We start from the raw sequence: 19,000 nt of genomic DNA, 5'->3' as shown, positions 1-19,000 counted from the left end.
TCATTAGTTGGATGATTATTTTAATAACTACATAGATAGTTGTTTGATGACGATCCCGCGACGGTAATTGGGGAGAGGTGCTACAAGGATGGACGATGATGGTTGGTGAGGGAGTTTCTAACGCTGAAAAAGTGGAATGATTGATGAGGGTGGAATAGTGACAGACGGTTTGAGGAGAAGAGGGTGTTTAAATTTTATGATTTAGGTTGGGGAGTTTTCTTACCTTTTTTTTTTCTTGTATTTAGTTAAATTCTAAATCCATTATTCAGATTGTTTAAATTTGTCGCTGTGTCCCTACCGCAATTGTTTTAAAAAATAATATATTGCTGCCTAATGGATTCCATAGCCATGCAGGTATATATAGAATGGAGTAATAATAACCATACCCTGAATTACATGAGCAGAGCTACAAGCAAAGGCAGAACCTTGAAATTGCATTCACATATAATGTAATATAATATATGCCGTAACTTCATCATTTTTCTTTTTGAATATTTGCCGACAACTCAATATAATTCAGATATCCTTAGCTTTCATTTGACACACTCATATTCCTCGATTCCATGTAGGAAACTCCCACTCTAAGCTAGTTAATAATAACCGTTTCATTGGGAGTATATAATAACTGCCACACCACCCAAACCCAAGAAGAAAAAAGAAAACAATAACAGCACACAAAATGATGAATATGAGGAAAATATTCTTGACACTATTATTGCTGTCATCAATTTTCACAATTGCAGCATCAAGAAAGAGATCATCATCTCATCAAAAATCAAACGTGGATTGGTGGTGCAACCGAACACCACACCCTGCACCATGCAAGTACTACATGAGGCAAAGCCACTACAACTATTATCACAGGTTCAAGCACAGAACCGAGTTCCGTTCCGTTCTACTCAACGTGGCGCTAGACAAAGCACTCTTCATGCAAAAACAAGCACACTCTCTGCAAATCCAGAACACCACTATGAAGCAGAAAACCGTGTTCGGCGATTGCTTGAAGCTCTACGACAACACCGTCTTCCACCTCAACCGCACCATTCAAGGCCTCAAATACCATCAAACGAGAAACTGTACGGCTTTCGATGCACAAACATGGCTCAGCACTGCACTCACCAACATCGAAACCTGCAAGAAATGGGCCAATGCAATGAAGATCTCGGCCCTCACTGATCCGAATTCATGCCCCAGCATCAACGTGTCTGAGATTATAAGCAATACTCTGGCTGTGAATTCTGTGTTCTTGAAATATCAGAGAGATCATTTAACGGAGGACTACACGGAGGACGCGTTTCCGAGTTGGTTTTCGGTGACGGACAGAAGGCTGCTGCAGGATTCAGGCGTGAAGGCTAACCTTGTGGTGGCCAAAGACGGTTCGGGACACTTTAGGAGCGTGCAGGCGGCGATTGATGCGGCGGCGAAGCGGAGGTTGAAGACGAGGTTCGTGATTCACGTGAAGAGAGGGGTTTATAAAGAGAATATTGAGGTTGATAAGACGAACGATAATATCATGCTGGTTGGTGATGGCATGAGAAATACCATTATTGCCAGTGGAAGAAGCGTTCAACAAGGCTATACCACCTATAGCTCCGCCACTGCAGGTAACTCATTAATTAGTTTCATGTCAAAATTCAGTAACATTTCCTATCTAATTAATTCCATTCATCTTAATTAGAACTCTTCATTGTGCATTATATGTGCAAAAATGATATTCAAATAACTCATGATTACTAGATCCATCTAGTTTAGGGGGGTCCTTCTTGTGCAAGCATTGACTTCATTTTACAACAAGATCTAGTTTAGGAGGGAATTAAAGGAAGTGTTATGCACTTTCGGAGACTTAATTAAATCGTTAGAGTTGCCTTAGATTATTGAATAAGCAAGGCCACGTCATCAAATCAAACTTAAAAATGATTGGCAAAAGATGCCAAACTGGCTAGCTAGCTTGCATGAATATACAAGAGTAATGCCATCATTGATGCTTGCAATTTGTGTATACTTGATAAACATAATTGGCTAACTTCCCGGGGACATAAAGAAACCATAGTCATGATTATTAACTCATTAATTTTCTTGACTAGGAATTGATGGACTTCACTTCATTGCACGTGACATCACCTTCATGAACACGGCGGGCCCACTCAAGGGCCAAGCCGTGGCGCTCCGATCCGCCTCCGATCTCTCCGTCTTCTACCGCTGCTCCATAATTGGCTACCAAGACACCCTCATGGCTCACGCCCAGCGACAATTCTACCGAGCTTGTTACATCTACGGCACAGTTGACTTCATCTTTGGCAACGCCGCCGTTGTTTTCCAAAACTGCGTCATCCTCGCAAGAAAGCCCAATAATGGCCAGGCCAACATGATCACGGCCCAAGGTCGCGGCGACCCATTCCAAAACACAGGTATCTCATTCCACAATTGTCAGATACGGGCCGCACCCGACCTCAAGCCCCTTGTCAACCAATATAACACATTCTTGGGCCGGCCCTGGCAGCAATACTCAAGAGTTGTGGTTATGAAAAGTTATATAGATAGCTTGGTAAGCCCAACGGGCTGGTCTCCATGGGGCAACACTAATTTTGCTCAGAGTACGTTGTTCTACGGAGAGTATAAGAATTTTGGGCCTGGATCTTCTACAAAGAACAGGGTTCGGTGGCCTGGTTATCATGTTTTGACAAGCCCGGCCCAGGCTTCACCCTTTACGGTTAATAGCCTCCTTGCTGGCGGCACGTGGTTACCGGCTACTGGCGTGCCATTTACGTCTGGCCTTTGATTCATTTTTAGTCATATGATACGATTTCATGTTATTATATCACATTGTTTCGAATTAATTAAGTTGTAACAATATTCTTTTGTACATTCCATGAGAAAAAAATAATGAATAATAAGTTATTTGTGTTTGATCGAAACTAAACTAAATTATATATATAGTTATATACTCATATATACCTTGCTTAAATTTTAAAGAAACTAAGTACTTACACATATGCAACACGTTTGTCGCTTAAATCAAAGAGAGGAGGAACCATTGTCAATATTCTGAGATGATAATAATTTCAGGAAATTAACTTGATAGTAATTAGGTTAATGGTCAAATTAATAGTTCTGAAAAGATGAATTATTTTTTAAATTTATTTTTAAAAAAATTTATCAATTAAATTAGTCTTTTAAAGATTATTATAAATTAATTATTTTTTATTATTCTGTTATTCAATTAATAATTTTCGTCAATAATTGGTGATATATAACATTAATTAATAGCATACATGACACATAGTATGTCTAATTCGATGTTGAACAAATATGTTTACGAAATTATATCAATTTAGTCTATTTTTCAATTATATATATCCTAAACCTAATATAACTTAACAATACTAAAGATAAATTTAAAAAATGAGTTATTTTTTAGGGATTAATTTAACTATTAACTTATAATAATTATATTGTTGAACAAACTAAAAAGAATGTAAGCTTTATATTTTTTTAAGATGGTTGTGAGGCTTGTGCTGCATAGTGAGGATGACAATGTTTAATTATTATTGCCACCAGATTGTAATTGACAATACTGAGTGATAATTGGCTGGTCAGAACTCAAAACTTGCGGAGTAAGGAACAAGAAGCCAAGCATATGGATCTTTCATATTTCTATGCTTGTTTAATTAAATCATGCCATAATTTGTTCCAAATCTCACTAATATGTCTTTTACCTAGTTATGCAGGAATTCCTTTATATATCTAGAAATCTACTATTTTTAGACATGGTAATAATAATAACTACACAAAAACTATAATATATCATTGTTACATACATTGTTATTTTGATTCTGAAACTCATGGAAGAATTATGTGATGATTTGAATTTTAAATTATAAAATGTTATATGACTAATAAAATTTATAATTTTGGTTAATATTTAACTAACACTCTATATGTTAAGTATTAAAATATAAATTCTAAATACTAAATTCTAACTCCTAATAATATAAAAATAATCGAATAAAATATATTTTTTATTCTTGATATTTGTCAAAAATTTTAAAAATATCTCTAAATTTTATATTTTAATTTCATCCTAAAAATTTTTTATTTGCGTCAATTGTATCCCGGACAATTAAATTTTCAAGAATCTTAAAACTAATTCAACTATAATGTTTAACAACTAATAGTCACTGATAGAACTTTATGCCTAAATAATTTGGGTTGAAAATTGTTCTTATAAATTTGTTATTGAATTGGTTTTAAGTTTTTTAAAAAAATAGTTATCAGAAATATATTTAACTTAAATTGAAAATTTTGAGACAAAATTAAAATAAAATAAAACTTATGAGTATTTTTAAAATTTTGACAAATTTAAAAAATATATACTTTCTTCAAAAGAAAAACTCTTGGGAATCAACAATTTTTAGTATTTTTTTTATTATCATTTGACCAACGTAAATATTAAATTGTCTTTAACAAATAAATTTTATCAATTTATGCGTGAAAATTTTAAAAAATATGAGTGTAAACTGTATTAGTTGATCATGTGTGTAAATTCGGATAAATATATATGCAAATTATATTCTTTTTGTATACAAATTTTTTATAAATGAAGATACAAATTAGTGCTAATAAAGTACTTGATAAAAATAATAATATTTATTCATCATGTAGTATTATTTTATTCAAAATAATGTGTTGATTAAAAATATTGACTAATAATAATATTAAAATGCGTTGATCTTCCAATATTTTTCTTTTGAATTTGATTTTACTTTCATCCACACGATGTAATCAATAGTTCAATAAGATGCGAACAACTTATATTAAACTCTCTATGTGAGTTCACATGGAGATCATATGTATGATGATGAGTATGCACGTCATTAATAATCTAAATTTCTAAATACAACATATGATGATGAGTATGTGATTAATAATATAAGGTGATTGCTACGGTACGATGATAAATTCATACATATTGATAGGTTTAAAATATGGACAAATAGTAATAAATCATGTGGTATTTTTTTTCACATCAACATTTAATTTTTTTTAAATATATATTATATCACCACTTTTACTAATATACCCATTTAATTAAATAAAAATAAAAATATATTTTTTATTTAATTTTATAAAAAATCTTAAACATCCTTATTTTATTTGATTAGACAAAATACTCTTGTAAATTAATCAAATTTTAGAATTCAATTAATCTTAATTTTATAATTTTAAATAATTTAAACAACAAAACAAAAACATATTAAAAAAAAAAACAAAAAATTAATCTTTCTTCATCTTCTCCAATTCCCCTAATCATTAGTGTCCTCCTCTAAAGCAAAGCAAAACATATCAAAAAAATAAAAAATCAATCTATTCTTCATCTTCTCCTAATATCATTCGTGCTCCCCTCCCCTCTGAAGTACACCAAAACGGCAAAACCCTAGCAATAATTGACTGCATTGATCTCGCTAGCTAGCCACCCACAGAATTTAAAGAACCTAAAGGAGAAGGAAGGCTAAACCACTCAACTGGACAAACGCTGCGTCTTTCTCCTCTATGAAAATTCTTTGAATACCCATTCGCCCTCCATCGTCGAGCCCCTTCGCCCTCCACCGTCGAGCCCCGTCCAGCCGTCATCGTCTAGCGCCTCTCCCTTTCTGGCAGCTACCGCGTCTTCCTCCACTCCTCCCTGCACTCTGCCACTATCTGTCTGCATCATCAAGAATGGAGCCTCTGACTCAGGTTGGTTCTTGATTTTTTTTGTTTGATTTTTCACTGCTTCTATTTGTTTTTCTGTTCTGTTCTTGAGTTAATTCTGGTTTGTTCCTAAGTATTGTAGTACTTGATTGTAGTTATGATTTTTAAATTTCTTGATTCTTGGTTGGCATATTTTCTGCAGTTCTCTATAGTATTCTCTTGGTTGCTATTCTTGATTCTTGATTTTTGTTATGATTTTTTAATGCTTTTATTTTTTTCTGTTCTGTACTTGAGTTGATTCTGTTCTTTGATTTTTGATTTTTTATTTTTCACTGCATCTATTATGATTCACCATAGCACGCTATTTGATGTTATTTCATATATTAGTGTTTCATTTATATCATAATTAGTAATACAACTCTAAATCTTTGAAGTTTGGCTAATTATAATTCATAGAGCATGTTACAAATCATTTTTATAAAACTCAGAAGAAAATTGAAAAGCTGCATGCCTATTGAAAATTGAAACCAAATTAATAGTACTGTTTTAACTCTTTCCTAGTAGTCAATAGCAGAAATAGGCATTTGGTTTAAATATGCATGTAATGTTACAAAGAATTTGATCCTTGTTACTTATTTAGCTTAAATATGTATTGTTTTTACCTTCTTGACTAAACAGATTTTTGTCTCTCTTAATGACTTTTAGTTTATCACTGTAAAATTGATGAGCAAATCAGAGAGTTTTAAGGAACTAAGACAATGATAAAAGAAGGAAATACTTGCTATTTAATTCTTTGTTGATTATCATTATCAATCTTATATTTGGTTTAATATTTCTTCAATGGCATAGAACTAATTTTATTTTTTGTGCCTTAAAATACTAGTGAAGTCACTATCATAGTACTAAATATGCTTCAGGGATTTGGCCAATTTTAAGGGCTAGGTTCTTGTCCTGTCTATGTTTCACTTATTTTTTATTTTTATTTTTATTTTTATTTTTATTTTTATTTCATGACTTCATAATAATAATAATAATAATAATAATAATAATAATAATAATAATAATAATAATAATAATAATATATTTTTAAATTTTGCATTTCTTTTCACTCATCTTCTTATGTAGTTAATGTCTTTGTTTCCCTATTTCTGTGTTTTCAATCACTCACTTCACTTTCACACACATTCTCCTCTCTGTTGCTTCTCTCACAGCTCTTTAATTTTGCTCCATGAAATCGTTGCAACACTAAGCTTGCTCTTCTTCATACAGTCACTCAAACCCTGTCTTGTGACCCTTTTCAGGTTTGATCCTCAATCTTTATTTTATTTTGTTTTTAGTATCTCCGGTGTGTTAATTGACCAAAGTTTGTAATTTTCTCTGTGATTCTCTGAGCTATTATATTTTCTCTGAGTGGCATTTTCTGCTGTTTGCTTTAATTTTGAAACTGGATTTTGTCAATTATTCCATGACATTGACTTGAAGTAATTAACTGGCCCTTTAAATTATTATTATTATTATTATTATTATTATTATTATTATTATTATTATTATTATTATTTTGAAAAAAAAAAATTTTTTTTGGTGAGCTTAATTTATGTTGTTTGTGGTGTTTGGCTTAGAATTTTGCTTGGTATTTAAGGTTTTATAATGGGTTGGTGTGTGAGTAGACATGTTGCAGTTCATCTTGGTCTTTTATCTTTAATGTGAAACTTTTTAGTTATTTTCTATAAAGTTTGGTAAGCTGTGTGAAGCCAGCTTCTCTTTTTGTCTTTGTTATTTTGGTTGATTGGAACTATTATAGAATTTCTCTGCCTTTATTTTATAGGGTTATTGTCCCGGTTTATGGCCAATAAGTCAATAACCTTATTGTAGAATTAAAAGTAGAAAGTAGAATTAAAAGTCAACAAAACAACGAGTGGATATGGATAATTGTGTTTTCAAATTCTATTTCTCTTTGCTAGGTGAAAGCTGAGCAAAACTGGTTTGATCGAAATGCTAACTCAGTTGAATTAGTTACTTATGGCTGGTCGTATCTTTTTTTTAAATAAGTAGGTTCACATAATTGATCTAGATTCTAAGATCAACAAGGTTTTGTCATGTTTAGGGTGCGAGAACCTTGATTTCAATGGCTAGAAACTACAATGTTTAGGATAGGTAGTTAGAAAGATTAACACTTTTGAGATCCAGATCATGTTTAAACATTTTAAATATAATATTATGAATTTAATCCGATGGTATGTAATCATGTTGTCTGCCGTATGCTATGCTTTTACTGGTCAGGTGCGGTGCTGCCAAAATATTTAAGTATTTCTCTAATATCAGTAATTATGGCATTGAAGATATCAAAACTTTTGCTCCTGAAGGCTAATGAGTTCAAGTGTGTGAATACTTTTTTTTCTCTAAGAAAGAACACATTGCAACTGTGCTTAACTACTGTATAATTGTCAATGTGATGTGTACATATGGAAGTACAGTCATTGTTGTCTTAGTCAACACATGGTTCAATGATTAACAGAACAATGTATTTTATTCAATTTGCTTCTAGAGTTGGCGTGTTTGGAGATTCTTGAGATTTCTTGCAGTAAAGTCACTAATTTTGGCATCAGCTTTCTAAAAAGTACTTTCTGTTTCCTTGTATTATTGTGGTGTTTCAGAACAATCATGATTTTTTATTTTATAGGTTCAACCTAGCATTTTCATCTTCTTCCATGGATTTTTCTTTGTTTATTGTTTTTATGTGAATATATGGTTATAATTCTGAATGCAGCTATCAACCAATCAGTTTGTCTTTTCCGGGAAAAATTTTCAGTTATATATCCAATCTTCCTTGTGCTTTATTTCTTTGATGTAGACTTCAGTTGTATAAATCATTCTTGGAAAAGTCTCTTTGTTTTTCCATTTGTCCTTGTAATTTCTGAAGTTGATATTGTTTATGTTAGTTAGTAGACATGTTACCGTGTGAACTATAAACAGTACCGATATACAATACTAGCATCTCAGCTTGCCAGTCTGAACATAATTCTTGAGTTTCAGTATTTCATAATTATCTATGCTTCATTAATTTTCGATGATGTCCTGGTTCATTTCAGGGTTGCAAAAGCTTTCCTTACTAAACTTGGAAGGGTGCCTTGTAACAGCTGCATGCTTGGATTCCCTTGCAGGTTTAATTGCTTGATATACTTTTATGCTTATTATGTTGCTGATCTAGAAAATTGGTCGCTTTATTATATTCCCTAGAAACAATATAACTATACAACAACTAAACCTATAAACCAGCCAACATATTTAAGGATATCCTTCAGTGGTGCCATTGTGAGAATGGTTGAATTCTTGTCTTCTCTCTCTGGAAAACTTAATTTGTACAATTTGCAGAGTTGAAGTTCAATAAAAGCAAGAAAAAGTTGCCATAAACAAGAATAAGAAGAGAAAAAAATGATACTTTTATTTGCAAAATAAATAACTTAAGTGGTTTATACACTCTGTTGTACAAATGTTATCCTCAATTATCAATACAACCTAAGATATTATCATATTGCAAGCTCAAAATTGCTTCACCAAAATTAATAATGAATGAAAGAATGATTAGAGAGAACTCAATAAAGGCAACCTCAAGTAGGAAGATCATTCTAACATTACAATGCACCCTTAAATTCTTCCAATTTGCCCTCGAACTGCAGGAAGATCAAAGAGTTCTAGCAGCAGTCCCACTGCTTCCCTCCTCTCTTCTGCATCTCTTGTTAGAGACTTTACTACTGGTGATAAAAACTTGATTTCTGCCATCTTCTCCTGCACAGTACTATTACATAAGATAACTAAGTAATTAACAACAACAAATACAGTCAATTTCACAAGAAATGTTGCCTTATTTTCACAATTCTACCTTTGTCTCATCTTTGTCCGAAGCCATATTTCGTAACAATTGAATGATGTTAAGCTTCTCTTTTCCATAATCATATTCATAAAAAATTGGATTTTTTGGAAGAAAAAAGAAAAGAAAAGAATAATCAGTTACACAAGTAGTAAACCGTAACTGGAAAACACATGATAAAGGAATTAACTTTATAAGAAACTAATGGGAAATTGAGAGCAAAAAAGGAAAAATCAATCACACACATAAATTCAAGAAATTCAGAAGGAAATTGAATTGAACTTGTCGAAAAAATGCAAGGGATGACTAAGAAAACTGAGAAAACACCTAGAAGTTGAGCTTAGATTTTCACATGTTAAAAGCTGAGAACTTTTTGAGAAATTCAAACCAACAAGGAAAGAATAAGACCCCCTCACTTCTTAATTCTTCTTATTCTCACTATTGAAGTTGATACAAAACGTAAAACAAGGGGTTGAAATTCGAGGTATGCATTATAATAAGAACAAGTCATTGTTTGATAGGAACTACCCATTAATGTAAGATTGTATTATATGGTTGTCTTGTTATAATCTTCATAGACCTCACGCAGATGAATTAAAAGTATACCAAAAACATACTCTTATGGAACTGATATAGTTCTGTTCCTTTATGTATTAGTGTAATCACAAGTTACTCTCCTATCATTCTTTGTACCCAGCAAGGTTTTTACTTCTACCTGTATTCCTTTTGTGGGTCTTATCTTTTTATTTGGGTTGCCTAAAAATGCTTCCTTTTAATGTGATTTGATCTGGGTTTTGGTGGATCCTTGTGAATGAAGCTACCTTTTGATATCTATCATTTGCCAACATAACTACATAAGTGCAAATGCTTTTAATATTGATGCTTTGATTTGAAGATTTCTGCTTTGCTTCAGCATTATTGCTCTTTGCCTACTTGAAGATTGTTGATCTCCTTGCTTTATTTATATATAAATAATATATTTTGATTAGTTTTCTCCCCAGTTTATTGATTTTGATCTCCTTGTCTGTTTTGATTTTGCATATGGAATCAAGAGTACATATTTAAATTATTAGTCTCTAAAATATGAACTATTAGTCTCTAAAATTTGAGTTAGGTAATTTAGTATTTTTAATGATGATGTTTAAGATAAAATAAATTTTTATGATACATATGTAAAATTTTAAAGTTAAAAAATAAAAGAGTTTATTTATTATATTTATGTTTATTATGAATTTTTTATTTATAAATTATTTTATTTTAAAATATTTTATAAAATTTTAAAGAATTAAAAAATAAATTATTATTCGTTATAAACATGTTTATTATAATTTTTTTAAGTTTTAAAAACTGTTTTAACATTCTTATGCACTAATAGCTCTTAGGTTTCATAGAATTTGATTGACCAATAATTTTAATAAAAAAAAAATTTAGTTCATTTTGCCTATTCCATTCTCCTAGCATTTAGTTAGTACCTAACATGTTAAAATTTTAAGTTCAGTCATGGAGAATGATGGCAAAGAGTCGTATAAGGATGGTGATCAATATGAGGATTTAAGTGTTGAGTATGAGTGCAGTTCCGATGAAAGTGATGATATGGTGGATGTAACTGTAGATGAAGCAGAGGCAGATATAATTAATGCTGATGGTTTTGAAAAGTTGATAACTGATTTGACCATCGAAGACATATGGGGACTGGTGTTTGATACTGAATCTCAAGTTTGTGAATTTTATGCCAAATATGCCAAATGCTATAGATTTGTGTCCCGAAAAGACTTGAAGATGGTGGATGCTAATGGCAACATTAATACAAGACAATTGGTTTGCAATAAAGCAGGAGAAAGACATTGGAAGCACCTTAAAAGGGACAATCGGCAAAGGGAGCATAGGACAATTACTCGTGTCAACTGCAGGGCAAGGATTCGGTTCATTCTTCACTATAGAATGGGTAAGTGGAAAGTCAGTGTCTTTGAGAGTGAACGCAATCATCCACTGTGTCCACCTAAGTACAGACATCTTATTGCCGCGAATCGTGGGCTTGATGAGGCCGATAAAACACAAGCAGACAGCTTGCGAGCATGTGGTGTTAAAACTTGCCACATAATGGGTTACATGGTTTCCCAAAAAGGTGGATATGATAAAGTGGGTTTTACCAGCAAAGACTTACATAACCACATTAGTAAGACTAGGCGTGGCAAAGTGAAAGACGGTGATGCATTTGCTGCGTTGGCCTATCTGTTTTCTAAGGCAGACAGTGACCTGTTATTTCTAGGAAAGTTCACCTTAAAGGATGGTAGGTTGGATAATTTGGTGTGGGCTGATGGAGAAAGCGTTGTTGATTACGAATGTTTTGGCGATGTACTGGCTTTTGACACCACTTACAAGAAAAATGTCTACAACAAGCCCTTAGTCATATTTTCAGGGACCAACCACCATGGCCAGACAACTATCTTTGGATGCGCTCTGCTCTCAGATAAAAGGTCCGAAACTTTCAAGTGGGCACTGAAGGAATTTTCAGAAATCATGTCAGAAAACTACCTTGAGGCGTTGTGACAGACGGAGACCGTGCTACAAGAGAGGCTATCTTAGAAGTATTTCCTGGTATACCACACCACCTTTGTGCATGGCATCTCCATCGTAATGCGGTACATAATATAAAAAACAAGCATTTTTGGGACGATTTTAGTGTATTATTGTATGGACACTTTACCGTACAAATATTTGAACAGAGATGGAACGAGATCATATCCAAATACGGACTTGCCGAGAATGAATGGGTCCATGGCATTTATAATGACAGAATGAAGTGGGCTACCGCATATTTGAGGGAGCACTTCTTTGGCCGCATAAGAACTACATCACGGTGTGAGGGAATTCATTCATTATTGAAGAACTATGTTGACAGTAAAACCAGTCTCCTTGAATTCATGCATAAATTTAGTGAAGTACTAAGGCTTTACCGAAACAACCATCTTACTGCTGACTTTGAAACCTTTTATAAGTTTCCTGTTTTGACTACATGCTTGGAAAGTTTTGAGAAACAAGCTGCTGAACTTTATACTAGAAATATTTTCAAATTTGTGAAAGATGAGATAGAAGCAGTTGGTGCCTTAAATGTGACTGAATGCCCAAACAGTGGAGACATTGTTGAGTACAACACGAGTGAGTATTTTAATCAGCAATGACAATTTAAAGTATCTTACAATAAAGACAAGGACCTGTTTGCATGTGAGTGCAGGCTATTTCAGACTCGTGGATTACCGTGCTCCCACATCTTTGGGGTCTTGAAGCATCGCAATGCAAAATACATCCCTACATCTCTTATCCTGAAAATATGGACAAGAGATGCAAAGAGTGATTTTATATGCTCAATTGGCAAGCAAGACACCGCTGATGATATAGTACCCACACTTAGATGCGGTGCAATGGCATCTATTTGTTGGAAGCTTTGTGATATTTATTCTAAAAAATCAGCAGACTATAGGAAAATCTTAGGTGAGTTACTTAAGCTAATTTCGAAGGTGCAAAATAAAGGTGATGCACAAGCGAGGCTTTCCCCCACGTCAGCGTTAATAGGTGATCCAGCTGTTGTGAAGTCAAAAGGGGCTCCAAGAAAGGTTCCAAAAGGCCAAAAGAGGCGAAGATGTTCGCATTCAAAGTCAAGCAGGCATTTCGTTAGGACATGTCCATTACTCGCCAAGGAGGACTCCCCCGCCGAATACTCAAATGCTGAAGATGAACTAATAGTATTAATATAACGCCTTGCTTAATTAGTTACTTTATGCTTACCTATTATTTTAGTGTCTTTTGCAGAACTATTAAATAATGCTATATTTTGAGCAATTTTTAAAAATTTTTTTAGCAGGTTGAAGAATGTGATGCCAATAAATAGACTCCCTCTCAGAACACAAAATCAGTAGAAAATACACCCGTGCACAATAACAATAATTTTAAAGTAAGCACTTGTCCATGTTATACCATCTATCAAATTTATTGTCATTTCAATTCAAATTTGTAACATATTATTCTCGTAGTGCTTATATTATTTCTTATTATTCTATTACAAAAAATTCAAGGGTTGTGGAAGCAAGAAGTCTGTATCTAAATTGACAGAGACACCGAAGATTAGAGCAAATGGCAAAAAAATTTGACAGAAGGTAACATTTCACATATCTAATAATTTATATTAGATAATTCAAGAAGGAAAATTAAAGTCTTAATTTGAATTTAAATTATTTTAATCCAATACCATAAGGGCAACTGAGAGTTTAAGGGTGAGTGAGGCCAACACTTTGAGAAAAGTCTTACTCGACTCTAGCTTGTCTGACTAGTTTCTTTATTTATTTTTTTTTTTAAATTTGTATCGTAATTATTTAAAAATTATGATTTATGTTTAGACCGAAGAAATCACTCTAACTCAAGAGACATTAAAAGATAAGACCAACACATCAGAAATAGAAGTGACCGAAGTTCCAGATGCAGCCACAACCAAGATACCAGGATTGCCATAATATCCTATGCATCATTATCCAGTGGTTCTTCCTTATCAACCTGATGGTGGAGTTCTCCCTATTCCTTTTCATCCTATTCCAAATGGCATGGCGTACTTCAACCAATATCCTTCTACTGCCGGAATTACATCATATCCTCAGTTTTCTCATGTCTCGTCGTATTCTAGTGGACCCAGTGATAGCAATACATGGGCTGGACTTTTGAATGATGTCATCAACAACAAAAAGCCATAGAGTTATAATCTATATATTATATTTTTAATTTATGCATGTTAAAATTGCTGATTATATCTCCCTTTCAAGTGCTTGTGCTATCAATTTATAAAAATTAGGGCTGGTTCATAAGGCTGTATCATTACAAATGTTGTCGACGTTGTTTTTATTGTGTTATTGACGCTGATTTTGAATATATATATATATATATATATATATATATATATATATATATTGGAACTTCGATGTTTGAGTTCTTTTTTTAAGTCAAACCATTACAAAAAATATGATAACTTTTATAGGAGGGAAGAACTGGCCGAACTTATGATGGTCACGTTTATATGATCGGTCACTGGTTCATTTTTCAACAAACTTGAGGATCATGAGAGTCCGTCTATTCTGAAGTTATCCTTGAGGCTTCAAGTTCTTTTACTGTGCTGTGCTGGATCTAAGGCTATCAATGATCCAAAAGGTTAGTTAATATGATCTTGATATCTTGAGCAGAAACTGTTGTAATTATCATTATTATTGTTGTTGTTATTATTATTATCATCATCAATGCTTTTTATAGGAAAACTCTAGTTACTAATGCTTTTTATATGAAAACTCTTTCCCTATAGCACTTTGAATATTTGTATATTTACCAAATATTACTCTGATATCTCTTAACAGTTGTGGGCTTTATTAAATCATAGTGATAAGACTCTATTTAAGTTGAATTTTTAAGACTGCTTATAGTAGTGCTTGAGTTTATTCATCTAGAGTGGGCAATAACTTTAAATACTGTATCTTGGATGTTGCAGAATATTTGATAATTTTAAATGCCTTACTGATTGTAGATGTAATTTTCATTATCCTACCCTCCCTTCTCTTTCTCCCCTCTTTTCTTTTTTCTCCCGCTTTTTCCTTTAATTCTCTGTACATTGATCAACTGTCATGGTTTTGATGGCTGTTTTGCTGCAAAAATCTCTGGATGCACCAGATCCTAGAGTTGAAGATGCATGGAACACGCTTGTTCAGATGCGTTCACTGGAAAAGACTCCAAGGGGCCGTTATGAACCTACATTTTATGGACAATTGATAGCCAGTTGTCCTTTGTCATTTGATGCTTCTGTTCTAGTTTTAAAATTTGGGAATGCTGGTATGATACGTGAGGGAATATTGCTGGGTATAATGATGGATACACAGCCTATACCCATTCTTCATCCATTTGGAGAGGATATATTGGTAATGCCGGAGTGGATCAATATTACTATTTCCAATTGCAATGATTCTATGTTGTAATTTCTATGAGCTTTATTCTAATTGAATCCTTTTGTTTTCATCAGTTTGCAAAGCATATTGCTAGCTACTTTACTGACCGAACAATCTTAGCCGGTCAAAAGGAGATGGAATTCATGGCTAACTTCTGTGCATTTGAGTTTTGGCAGCATCTTTTCAGGGTAAAGTCATATTCCTCCTTCACTTTATGAGCTTCCAAATACCTTAGCATTGTTTAGTTTTTGTATGAGGATTTATTGACGAAAGGTGGAAGGAACAAATTTTCAAGATGATAATTTTTTTAATTAAAAACTATAATATTGCTCACCAAACATCATGTTTATATTCTCACTCACTTCAAGCTAAGAGACCACAATGCAAATTCTTCTTTTCGTTGTAGGTAATTGGTTTGTCTGATAATTCATTTATGATGCTACCTAGTTCTATGATGATGAATATTGTTCTACCATTATAACAGGGATGCTGAAAGAAGAGCAGAGAATGTAAACATCTTTTAAAGTAACGATATAGATAGATACATGGATTTCATAAAGAATGGGATCCTAAACTTTTTGCTACACTGTAATTATGGGAATATTTGTGACGATATAATTCAAGCTGTGTTTGGTTATTCCAAATTAGAAATTTTTCCCTTTTTCTCCTTTCTATCCTTGATTGACACAGGTTGAGTCGTATTATATGTCGTACAAGACAAGAGTGTCTGAATTCCAAACAAAATAATAATAACCAAAATATTATCATATTTGAAGTCTGGTGTTAATTATTGCATAGCAATATAGCATGATTGTTATTGTTCAAAACTTGAACGAGGTAGCTATGGACTATGATACACAATTAATCAACTATTAATTTAATTAAATATAAATGTAAATAGATGGACACTTTGATATAATTTTCCTAAACAGATAAGGTTATTGCACAAGCATTCTTTTTTTCTTTTTTTTTCTTCTTTTCTCTACAAAAATTCATACTTAAATACAACACCATTTCAAATCCTAGGGATAGGGAACTAGAGACTTCAGCTCCAAAACACAGTTTTTATTGATTGCACCATACACTCTGAAGCTGTTGGGTCTTTTTTATATTTTCTTCTCGAGGTATCCATCACAGTGTTCAACTTAACGGCTGCAGCTTGCTAACTAATATAACTGAATTTGGTTGAATTAAATGTTAGCTTATTGATCCATTTTGGTCAGCTAGTGTTCTAACTTGTTCTCCATAGAAAGTCTTTGATATGTTCCTAGGCTACAATATATTGAAAACCACAACTGTGCAGGTAAATGGGGGGAAAATATTACTAAATATACTTAATGAAATGAAAGGTCCACTTTATGTTTGTTCAGTAACTATTACTCCCTCCATTCCATAAATCATTGTTATATGGAGAGAGTAACAATTAACTGAATTAAGCCACAGACAAGTATATCGCAATGGCACTGTACTGACTCTTCACAATAATGAAATTCAGGCACCAAATAATATAATAGCTATGTTAATACAGATTTATTCATCACAAAATTGTAATATCCCGGCAAGTGGCAACTCAAGGAAGGTGAAGAATGGATTTATGCAAATTGCCAGTAGGAGTTATTAGCTGCTTCCCTGCCTCTAACTAGATCAAATTGTAACCAAAATTCAGAATAAACAAAAAATAAAAATACATGAATTAGGAGAAAGGCTTCAATTTTAGTAAAAACTGAAGCTTTAATAAACAAACCATGTCATAACAGCTATGCAAATAAAAAGAGCAACTAATTTCGGAAAAGAAAAAGAACATGAATATATGATTAAATGAAATGAAGTGAGGAAATAATTGAACTGAAACATGTTTAGTAAACTCCTGGGTACCAAGGAAGATCAGTAGTTACATTCAAAGAATTAAAAGAAGGAAGAACACATGAAGAATTCAAAATAAGATTACATAGAAATATGCTTGGTTTAATAACTTGTTCTTTCCATTCAGGTCTCAACTACCTCAAAAGCAGTCCCAAATCATACACTCCTCAAAAGCAGTCCCAAATCATTTGCAATAACAGTAAACTATGCTTCATAAACTACTCAAATGATCAAAATCAGAAACATGAATCGCACTATTTAGAATCTACAGAGACATACCAATTTCAAGAAATGCATAATTGGCACAATTTATCAAGCATAGCAAAGCTAAGTTCTCAAAGAAAAAAAAGACACAAAACAGGCATACCCCACGTGTAACACTTAGTTTCAAAAGATTCAAGCCTGAAGACCCCATCACCTTCTGCAGATGAATTATCAGAATCATTAACAATGGAGTAATTCACAGTAAAAACAGTAAGATTCTTCAACAATTATTCAACCCATAACAAGTTCACAAACTAACTAACAACAATTATTCAATAATTGTTATAAAAAAATACCTAAAAGCTAGAAGCCATAGAACAGAGCAGAGCAGATCCTGAGCAAGAGGGTGACAAGGGCACGACCGAAGGGATGACAGGTGAAATAGAGATAGCGCTGACAACGATGGAACAGAGCTGCGCGACAGAAAAAGGAGGCGAGCTCGGCGACGATGGAACCGAGCTGGGCGACAGTGCTTTCAAAGCTAAAACAGTAGCTGCACGATAACGACGGTGGCTTCAAAATTCATTTCGGCGACGGCGACGGGAGATGGACGGAGGTGAGGGAGTGAGATCGATGACGGAGAGAGGAAGGAGGAGCTCAAGGGTGATGGGAGGGATGGGTTCACGTTTAGGCGTTGTGTGGAGCTAAGGTTGCTGGGTTGGGTAATTGGCTAGGACATCCCAGCAAAACAATGGCGTTTTGCAAAATTTAAAAAACCGGCCGGGTCACGGTTCATTTCAACCGATCGGTTACCGGCCGGTTCACCGGTTCAATTCCGATTTTCAAATTTTCCGATTTTTCTGTTTGCCCGACTCGCTTTGCTGTACGGTTCAAGGTTCAAACGGTTCGACCGGCCGGTCCGAACCGATTTTCATAACCTTACTGAAGAGTGAAGACTAAAGGCTAGGGTTCTTCTGGCAACATATGTAGCATTTTGGGCAAAAATTAAAAAGCCGGTTGGGTCACAGTTCGGTTTGACCGACCGGTTCACTGCTTTGATCACGGTTTTCAAAATCTATGGTTTTTTCCATTGTTCGAACCGCTTTTTCCCTTGGTTTAGGATTTGACTGGTTCGACCAATCGGTTCAAACCGTTTTTAGAACTTTGCATTTTTCCCTTATTCCAAAAAATTGGTCAGGTCACGGTTCGGTTCGACTGACCAGTTTGACGGTTCAATTGTTGTTTTTGAAATTTGGAGTTTTAACATTTGTCCGAGTTGTTTTTTGTAGCGATTCATGGTTCAATCAGTTCAACCGACCGGTTTGAACCGATTTTCAAAAGATAGATTATAACCATTCTCTCATGTTGTTTTTATTTTAAAATGCTTAATATATTTTAG

General features: G+C 33.5%; 2 protein-coding genes across 2 annotated transcripts; both read left to right on the top strand.

The window, feature by feature from the left end:
- Positions 1–540: 540 nt before the first annotated feature.
- Positions 541–2,915, top strand: LOC107629732 (putative pectinesterase/pectinesterase inhibitor 60). The gene is made up of 2 exons (XM_016332606.3): positions 541–1,604; positions 2,085–2,915. Exons 1-2 carry the CDS (start codon positions 680–682, stop codon positions 2,777–2,779), a joined length of 1,620 nt encoding a protein of 539 aa, XP_016188092.1. The 5' UTR covers positions 541–679; the 3' UTR covers positions 2,780–2,915.
- An 8,144-nt stretch (positions 2,916–11,059) lies between these two features.
- LOC110269388 (protein FAR1-RELATED SEQUENCE 5-like) lies at positions 11,060–12,109 on the top strand. Its single transcript, XM_021117180.1, has one exon. The coding sequence runs from the start codon at positions 11,060–11,062 to the stop codon at positions 12,107–12,109; it is 1,050 nt and encodes a 349-aa protein (XP_020972839.1).
- The last annotated feature ends 6,891 nt before the right edge of the window (positions 12,110–19,000 follow it).

Source organism: Arachis ipaensis, chromosome B3 (genome assembly GCF_059453495.1).
Source record: "Arachis ipaensis isolate K30076 ecotype BB chromosome B3, ASM5945349v1, whole genome shotgun sequence".
Taxonomy (NCBI): Eukaryota; Viridiplantae; Streptophyta; class Magnoliopsida; order Fabales; family Fabaceae; genus Arachis; species Arachis ipaensis.
Note: the sequence above shows the minus strand (reverse complement) of the source record. Positions and strands in the feature narration are given on the sequence as shown.

What these genes read in the sequence shown, in the direction of transcription:
- LOC107629732 (XM_016332606.3), top strand. Translation starts at nt 680, where the DNA reads ATGATGAATATGAGGAAAATATTCTTGACACTATTATTGCTGTCATCA. An exon ending in CTATAGCTCCGCCACTGCAG is followed by an intron (nt 1,605 to 2,084) that starts GTAACTCATTAA and finishes TTTCTTGACTAG; the next exon opens with GAATTGATGGACTTCACTTC.
- LOC110269388 (XM_021117180.1), top strand. Translation starts at nt 11,060, where the DNA reads ATGGAGAATGATGGCAAAGAGTCGTATAAGGATGGTGATCAATATGAG.